Below are 9,696 nucleotides of genomic sequence, written 5' to 3'. Positions count from 1 at the left end.
CAGTAGGAGGGCTTCCAATGGGGAGAAAAATTGAAGGAGAGGGTTTCGCTGGGAAGAGAAAACAAGTGAGTGGAATTTACAGAGGAGAGAGTGACTGAGAGAGTACTCCACGAAGAGAGAGCAATCGAGAAGAACCAAGGAGATAGTGTTTTAGAGAGAGAAAGAGAGTGAGTGAGGAAAAGCCATTGGAAAAAAATATGTTTAACCTTTCACATAAAAAATATAACATTGCTGGTCAAAAATTTTGAGGCCCGCCATTTATTTAATTTTTTTTTTTTACTTTGGCACTTTCCCATATTTTAATTATAATACTTTTTAAATAGTATTATAATGATGTGTTATTGAAAGGGGTGTTTGGTGTAGTGACTATTACTATTACTACTACTATCTAACTAGCTAAGTAAAGTTCTTGACTCTACATATTTGGATCATTTGCCGCCATAGCTAATCAGGGGTTGTACTGCTTAAGGCTCTCGATGAAAGCACCAAATTGTTGACGCTGTTTTTCGTCAACTTAAAATGTAGAGCAATTAAACAATAGGAACTATGGCGCAGATGAATAATATGGTAGAACAACAAGGGTTTTACGTGGTTCAGCAGTTCAATCTGCCTAGTCCACGAGTCTATTTTATTTAGACTTGGAGTTTTATGGAAATCCTTCAGAGATGAATTCTCCAGAGTTTCTCTCCAGATCTCAGAAGATCGGTCCTTTACAAATATTTATGACCTCCTTATTTATAGAGAGTTCTTAGAGTTCATTCCCACATATTTCGAAGAGATACTTCTGCTTCTTAATTAAAATAGAGATATTAAATATTGTAACTCCTATATACAAGGAAACGTCCCCTGAAGACCAGGAAACGGGTAACAGAATTGTTAATATCCCTTTAATGTTGGGATGTTACAACAATAAATATCTTTAAACATACGGAACGTGTTACATCAGATGACTCATCAAATCTTCGAGGTCAGCAACCAACATCATGTAGTCAAGGTTTACGGATAAGTTACGAACAAGCCGCCTTATTCCAAGACTAGCTCGGAGCATATAAATACCATCGAGGTTGTTACATTTCGAGCTTGTACTCTTTAAGCTCGGGCTACTCGATCCGAAGACACCCGACAACAAATGTATCCCGATGCTATGTTCTTTCGAGCTTAGAAAGGATCTCGAGGTTACCCGTATTCGAGGTTGCCGTCTTGCTCCGAGGTTTTGACATCTGGACCACAAACATGCGTTTTTTATATCTCGAGCTCACACTTGACGAGTTCAGCTTTCAGGGTCACAATCTCAGATCTCGAAATCTGGGTGTAATAAGTATTAATCCAACTCTTCTAGTTTTAATCAAATTCAATTATTAATTGGATTGGTTGGGTCTAGGGATGTAAATGGGGCGGGGCCCGCTAAGCTCTTGTCCTGACCTGATCCGCCCCGTTAAGGCTATTGATGTGGGTTGGGTCAGACCTGCCCCGGATGTGATGGGACGAATTAGACCTGACCCGGTAAGGTTTTTTTTTTATTTAATAAAAGAAAGACTATTTTTTTAAAATGTTACAATATAAAAATAAATGGCAAAAAAATCTGCCATAATATTATTAATAAGGGCACATCATGAGTAGAAGAAAAAAAATTCTAAAAAGGAAAAAAAATGATATCTCCTCTATGGACAATAGGAGAGAAAGAAATGAGGATCTTATATCTTTTCTCACTTATTTTAATTAATTAATTATAAGAATTTATATATATTTATAGTTATAGACTAATGGTAAGTCGCATGCGTTGTGTTATTACAATTTACTTTTTTTTTTTCTATGTAAATATTGTTATATAGTATAAAAAAAATTATTAAACACATCATAAAATATATGAGAAAACAAAGAAACGAAAACAGTACTAATGGCTGAAAACTTCACAATAAATAATACAGGTAATAGATAAAAGATTAATAATGAACAAAACTAATTCGACCTATTTATTATGTATATTATTGGATTGACCATATTAATGAAATCTACCCATTATCTTAAAAAAAAACTTATATAATAATTTTACTCTGCTAGACAATAATAATTAATAACGTGTATTATTATGGAAATATTTAAAGTATCTCAACCTAAATCACCAACAAATCTCCACGTACTAGTATTGATGATACTAACAAAAATTACAAAAATATAATAGAATAAAAATAAAAAATATTCAGCCAAAAAGAAGGTAAAGTAATTCTATCATCAATCTTTTTCAGGATATACATACATATATGATATAAATAATTGAGCGAAAGAGATTCAAAATTAAGGGACCCATATATGCAGGTAAAATAATTGTCTAGTTTCTAAAAAAATATTTGAATAGTTACAAATTTATTTATAGCCGTTCAAATTAATTTGCAATACTATGTAGTCCCTCGTACTAGTTGGGAATAATTAAAAATTATATATATATATATATAGCTTTATTATCATCAAATTCTTCACGTTTAAAATGAGCTAGATCTCTCTGTCTCTCTACACAGGTTTTCACCCACTGCTTAACTCACAATCACTTCATTCATTGCCAACATTCAAAGAAAGTTCCTATATAATACATATATATATATATATATTATAAGATCAAAACCTTAATCCACCATATCAAACCCCCCCAAAAAAAAGAAAAAAAAAACAAATGTTGAAGCCCCAAGTTTTTCAAGAGTCACAATCGCCGTCAGCCAAAACCCAACTCTGCTCGTTGCCGAAGGCATTCATCCATGGGGGGAGTAATCTTGCTTCGTTTCCCGTGTGCATAAGGCCATCTATTATATTCCCTTGTAGTAAAAAACACAGAAACCATGGCCTGAGTTTCAGTTCTAGCAACGTAGTTAGAGCTCTTTTAAAAGAAAACAAGGTTGCCCATGAGAAAATCATTAAGGTCAAAGCTGTTGTGACCGTCAGCTCTACTGTGGGAGGCTTCTTATCTAACATTGGTTTGAGTCGAGGGCTTGATGATATTCAAGATTTGCTTGGCAAAACCCTCCTTCTTGAGCTTGTTAGTGCTGAACTTGAGCCTAGTAAGTATATGTACATATCACACACATATATATAGATATATGTTTTATTATTACTAGGGTTATTTGCTGTGTATAACTTATTATGTTTGTAGTACTTAAGTAGTATGAAAATTATTTTTTTGGCGGTAAAATTAACTTTCATCTATGTTTTGGTACAATTTCTTATTATTACCTTTACCAAACCAATTTTTGTTTTCATTTTTATTTTATGACTTAATTTCATCTTAAAGTTTTTTTCATTTTAGAAAAAAAGAGAAACTTTTATTAAGGGTTAATATTTTTTTGGTCATTGTGTTAATTTCCGTTACCTGGTTAGATTTTGTGTTTTGAGAAATTATTTATTAGATTCTATATTTCGTAAAATAGTTCAAATAAACTTTTAAATCTATTTTTTTTGTAAGTGAATTAATTAAGAAGTTCAAATGAATTAATTAATTAAGGAAAAATTGAATATGACAACATAATTATTAGGTAGAATAATTGTACTTTTGTTCTAAATTGTTAATTTTGTGAATTATTTGTAATTTTAATTAAATATTTTCTTGACAAAAATCAGATTTAAAGACTTGTTTGAACCATTTTACAAAACACATAATCCAAAAAATAATTTCTCAAAATATATGATTTAAACAGGTAATGAGACAATGTAAAAAAATAATATAAATCCTTTTATTAATTCAAATATTTGAATGAATTAATTTACGCAGACTTAATTAATTGTGTGTAGTACACGAGTAATTAAATTTTCGAGCATTATTTTTAAAAAAATTTACGAGTGTATTGTGCTATATATTTGAGTGAATCATGTGTATATATTTGTTTCTTTTTTTCTAACCAATGAGACCTTATATTTTCTCGACTAATAAGTATTATTAATAATAGAAATGAACTTTTAGTCACTTCTAAAAGTAAAGTCCAATTTCTTGAACACAGTATATCCAGTATATAATCCAAGTCTAACTGATATAGATACTGCTACCATGATTTGTACATCACTAAAAAAAATCTAGTACAGGTGTGTGGATGAGAAATTTCATAGTACCAAAGTTACATCTATAAGTCCCTTCACATGTGGTCCTAGCTTGGCTAAACTTTCTCTCTCTCTGACATAGAAAAAAGAAAGCTTTATTAAGATTCAACAATTAAAATAGAATTTCCATAAAAAAAAACAATTAAAGATATAGGAGTATTGCTAAGGTGCGCAATACTATTTGATATGCTGGGGAAAAATCAATATCAAATCCCATAAATTTTATTTTAAAATTAAAATATATGGATCAAAATAAAATTGCACCAATAATGATTTAATGCACTTTTACTTTAGTGTATACACAATAAATGATCATAACATGAACTAGATCGATATACATTTCCTAAAATAATTTTTTTTTTTTTTTGTGAAGAAACTGGATTAGAGAAGAAAACAGTTACAGGGTATGCACATAGAAGTGGCCGAAGAGATGATGGAGGAGTTGAATACGAAGCAGATCTGGATGTGTCACTGGATTTTGGAATGGTTGGTGCCATTGTTGTAGAGAATGAGCATCACAAAGAGATGTTCATTAAGAACATTGTGCTTGAGGGTTTTCCTAATGGACCTGTTAATGTAAGCTGTAATTCTTGGGTGCATTCTAAGTTCGACAATGCTCAAAAGAGAATCTTCTTCACAAATAAGGTGTTCATAACATATATATATATGAACTATTTTGATATTATATATATTTTTTAGAATTTATTAATAATATATTTTAACATGTGTATTAATCTATGGTTGTTTTGGAGCAGTCATATTTGCCATCGCAAACCCCAGGTGGGTTAAAGAATTTAAGAGAGAAAGATTTGAAGAGCGTGAGAGGGGATGGCGAAGGAAAACGTAAGAGTTTTGAGAGGATTTATGATTACGATGTGTATAATGATCTTGGTAATCCTGATAAGAGTGATGATCTCAAAAGACCTGTTCTTGGTGGTAAGGAACGCCCTTATCCTAGGCGTTGTAGGACTGGGCGTCCTCGCACTAAAAATGGTAAGGACATCTTATCTATTTTGTTAATGATAATTTTCTCAATAAATTTACAAAATCTATGTAAATTAACTCTCTACTTATATTTGTCTATTTGTTTGATAAAGATTTTTTTTATTACCATAAATAAAATCTTAGTTACCTTTTTAATAATTTATTTATTGTTAATAATTTTAAGTTTTACTTTTTGGTTTCAAAAGTAAAAAACAGTACTACAATTATTTATTTGAGCTTTTATGGATTATTATAAAAAAAATATTAAAAGAATTCTTTTTTTTTTTCAAAAAAGTTTTACTATATAATAAGATGAGTTGATATATATATATATATATGGTTGATTTTGGTTGTTTTCTACAACAAATTGAACATTTTTAATTAAAACAAGATTTTAACTAATATGCAAGGATTAAAAATGTTATTTGTCATATAATTTATTAATATATATACATATAGGGTAATTCTACCTAGCATACCTTTTGTGTTCCTGTTTTGTTAACAGTTTTCGGTGTGATTTTTTTTATGATCGTGTTTATTGTAATTATTTAGAGTAACATGCAAATTTTCAGGAAATTTCAAATAATTTACAGTGCCGAAATTTAGATTCAAACAGATTGTTGCACATGTGATTAATTTTTTTTATACGTGTGGAAAACAATCTGTTTGAACATAGTTTTCGGCATTATAAATTATTCAGAATTTCTTAAAAACTTGGAGGATGCTCTAAATAACTACAATAAACACGCTCATAAAAAAAATTACGCCGGAAAATATTCACGAGCCAGAAATCACAAAAAGTATGCATCGGTGCATATCTAACCTTTTCAGTTATGCACCGTAGAATTACTCTATACACTTTGAATAGTTTAGTATAGTTTCTATTAATATTTTAGTATAGTTTCTATAAAAACATATCTTTGAATAGTTTAGTATAGTTTCTATTAATATTATCATTATTATACAGATCCATTGTCGGAGGAAAGAAGTGGGAATGTGTATGTTCCTCGAGATGAAGCCTTCTCAGAAATAAAGCAATTGACATTTTCAGCAAAGACAGTATATTCAGGGCTACATGCCTTGGTGCCTTCTCTTCAAACGGTCTTACTTGACCCTTCACTTGGCTTCCCTTACTTTAAGGCCATAGATTCACTCTTCGATGATGGTCTCAAACTACCTCCCACTGAGGACCAAGGGCTTCTCAAGAATCTTCTGCCTCGATTAGTCAAGACTGTCTCTGATGCAAACGATGCCTTGCAATTTGAGATCCCAGAAACTTTGGACAGTAATAATAAACACACCATATATATATACATTAATTAATTAATTGATAGTTCTTACTAATAATCTTTTAAATTTATGTTTTAATTAGTTAACATGTATTTTCTTTTCTTTTGGGGTATGTTTAGGGGACAAATTCTTTTGGTTTAGAGATGAGGAATTTGGTAGGCAGACGCTTGCAGGTCTCAATCCATATAGCATTCAATTAGTCAAGGTATGTTTCATCCACACACAACACTAATGACAATTAATGGTTTTTTTTATTGCTAATAAACAGTACTAATTAATTACTATATATGATATATATATATATGTATGTATTGTAGGAATGGCCATTGAAGAGTAAACTTGATCCTGAAATCTATGGACCACCTGAATCAGCAATCACTGCAGAATTGATTGAGCGGGAAATCAAAGGATTCATGACTATTGATGAGGTACTAATTGATTAGATATAAATAACTAAGCCACAAATAACCTCATGAAAATAACTACAAACATTTCGCTCCAAAATGGTTGATCAATTTTTTGACCTCATTAGCGGTGACCAGATTCACTTCAATACCCCACGAATAAATCAGAATGGCGGGAGTTTATCCTGTCAAATCTGAACCCGTCCATAAATCTATAAAAGCATTTCCGAAGATTATTAGAGGCGAACAAAAGACCTCTTTGTAGTGACATTACATAATCAATTAATTATAATGCTAACTCGTAAAACTGGTTTTGCACATTGCAGGCCATAAAACAAAAGAAATTATTTATTTTAGATTACCATGATTTGCTACTACCATATGTGAAGAAAGTAAGAGAAATCGAAGGAACAACATTGTATGGATCAAGGACATTGTTTTTTCTAACTTTGGAAGGAACACTAAGGCCATTGGCCATTGAGTTGACTCGACCACCAATGGATGGAAAGCCACAATGGAAGGAAGTCTTCTCTCCTTCTTGGCATGCCACTGGTGTCTGGCTTTGGAGATTTGCCAAAGCTCATGTACTTGCTCATGATTCTGGTTATCACCAACTCGTTAGCCACTGGTATATATACTCATTATATGACTTAATTTATTATAATATATATCAAATCTTTTCCACTGATAATAACTTTTATTAATTGTTCCAAACTATTTAATATGAACAGGCTAAGAACACATTGTGCCACCGAGCCATATATAATAGCAACAAACAGACAGCTTAGTGCAATGCACCCAATCTATAGATTGTTGCACCCGCATTTCCGATACACAATGGAGATTAATGCTCTTGCTCGAGAAGCTTTAATCAACGCCGGAGGCATAATTGAATCCGCATTCACTCCTGGAAAATACTCCATGGAGCTCTGTGCTGATGCCTATGACCAACTATGGCGATTCGACCAAGAAGCATTACCAGCTGACCTCATCAACAGGTAAAATAATAATTATAAGTTTCATTTACATGACATAGAAATTATAAACTTCACATAATATGTCACTTGCAGGGGAATGGCTGTGGAGGATCCGAGCGCTCCACATGGTCTAAAGTTGACAATTGAAGACTACCCTTTTGCCAACGATGGTCTGATTCTCTGGGATATAATCAAACAATGGGTCACTGACTATGTCAACTATTACTACCCAGAGCCAGATTTAGTTGAGTCTGATCAAGAGCTTCAATCATGGTGGACAGAAATAAGAACCGTAGGTCATGGAGACAAAAAGGACGAGCCATGGTGGCCAGTTTTGAAGACACCGAAAGACTTAATCGAGATCTTAACGACGATCGTTTGGGTAACTTCTGGTCACCATGCAGCTGTAAACTTTGGCCAATATACATACGCAGGATATTTCCCTAATAGGCCTACGATTGCTAGAACGAACATGCCGACCGAAGACGCTAGCGAACTGTTCTGGGAGAACTTCTGGGCTAAACCAGAGGAAGCACTTTTGCAGTGCTTTCCTTCGCAGATTCAGGCGACGACGATCATGGCGGTGTTGGATATATTGTCGAATCATTCGCCGGACGAGGAGTATCTTGGTGAGAAGATAGAGCCTTCGTGGGAAGAAGATGATGTTATTAAAGCGGCTTTTGAGAGATTCCATGGGAGGTTGAAAGAGTTAGAAGGGATTATTGATGAGAGAAACACCAACAAGAATTTGAAGAACCGATGTGGAGTTGGGGTTGTGCCTTATCAGCTTTTGAAGCCATTTTCAGAGCCTGGTGTTACTGGAAAAGGTGTTCCTTATAGTATTTCTATCTGAGTTGTGAACATTATGAATAATATTATGTATTTTAGAAAGAAAGAAATGAAAGTTATACTAGGGTTTGAGACCAGAATCAAATTCAAGGCTTGAGTTTTTCTGGTATTAATTAAGTTCAAGGCTTTAGTTTTCTTTAAAAACAATTTGATAGAAGAAAAATATTTAAAGAATAAGACCTTAGTTTTTTTTTTCTTTTAAAAGAGTAACAACAATATAATTTTAAGTTGAAGACACAAGTGGAAGTTTGATCACATGTGAAAGTGAAAATGAAAGATTTCATACTATTGTCATCAACATTTCAATATTTGGAATGAAGCATAAAAATGAAAGAATTTAGTAGAAAAGTTTGGGTTTTTTCTAATGAAACATAAAAATAAATGTTTGGAAAAATTTAAACAATGGAAAATTTTAATCGAAAACTGGTCTACGAATTAAAGTGTTAAGAACTGATAATGGTCTTGAGTTTAATAATAAAGAATTTGACTCTGTGTGTGCTGAATATGGGATATATTTAGACATAGAACTGTGGTAAGAACACCTCATCAAAATAGAATTGCTGAGCGTATGAATAGAACTCTTTTGAATAAGGTGCATTGTATGCTTATAGAATCAGGTTTGAGTAAGACTTTTTTGGGTGAAGCTGTTAGGCAGAACAGAATTCATTAGAAAAACTAAAATGAATTACAAGAGTCTTAACAAAAACATTAGATAGATAGGTGACACAACATCCAACCCAAGGAAATAAAAACTTGAAAAACAATGCTAAAATGAGTTACAGCTGATGAGTGGCAAGAGGTTAAGAACTGAGAGCCTTACCATGTGCATTAATAAGAGCATTAATTACAAGTCTTAGCATAAGGTTTACACCTAATATCCAAATATTGAGCATTGAAAAACAGTACAAGACGTACGATGTGTACGAACAAAATGTATTGCTTTGAATTCAAACTCAATCACCAAACCATTTCAACCAAACAAAACCCCACTAGTCATGATTATAAACATTAAAAACGAAAAGAATTTAGTGTGACTAAAAGATTATTTGTCACAAATTATGACTGAAATATAGATTTAGTCACAGTTTTTTTTTTGTTGTCACTAAAAGGTT

General features: G+C 32.2%; 1 protein-coding gene across 1 annotated transcript; it reads left to right on the top strand.

Moving 5' to 3' along the window:
- Window positions 1-2,528: 2,528 nt before the first annotated feature.
- On the top strand, window positions 2,529-8,674 carry LOC133790357 (linoleate 13S-lipoxygenase 2-1, chloroplastic-like). Its single transcript, XM_062227966.1, has 9 exons — window positions 2,529-3,050; window positions 4,454-4,725; window positions 4,836-5,073; window positions 6,032-6,349; window positions 6,474-6,559; window positions 6,672-6,782; window positions 7,085-7,386; window positions 7,490-7,756; window positions 7,829-8,674. The coding sequence occupies exons 1-9, from the start codon at window positions 2,669-2,671 to the stop codon at window positions 8,586-8,588; spliced, it is 2,736 nt and encodes a 911-aa protein (XP_062083950.1). The 5' UTR covers window positions 2,529-2,668; the 3' UTR covers window positions 8,589-8,674.
- Window positions 8,675-9,696: the final 1,022 nt, after the last annotated feature.

Source organism: Humulus lupulus, chromosome 7 (genome assembly GCF_963169125.1).
Source record: "Humulus lupulus chromosome 7, drHumLupu1.1, whole genome shotgun sequence".
Taxonomy (NCBI): Eukaryota; Viridiplantae; Streptophyta; class Magnoliopsida; order Rosales; family Cannabaceae; genus Humulus; species Humulus lupulus.
This window is presented reverse-complemented; position numbering and strand designations above follow the sequence as displayed.

What these genes read in the sequence shown, in the direction of transcription:
- LOC133790357 (XM_062227966.1), top strand. Translation starts at nt 2,669, where the DNA reads ATGTTGAAGCCCCAAGTTTTTCAAGAGTCACAATCGCCGTCAGCCAAA. An exon ending in TAGTGCTGAACTTGAGCCTA is followed by an intron (nt 3,051 to 4,453) that starts GTAAGTATATGT and finishes TTTTTTGTGAAG; the next exon opens with AAACTGGATTAGAGAAGAAA. An exon ending in CACCAACTCGTTAGCCACTG is followed by an intron (nt 7,387 to 7,489) that starts GTATATATACTC and finishes TAATATGAACAG; the next exon opens with GCTAAGAACACATTGTGCCA.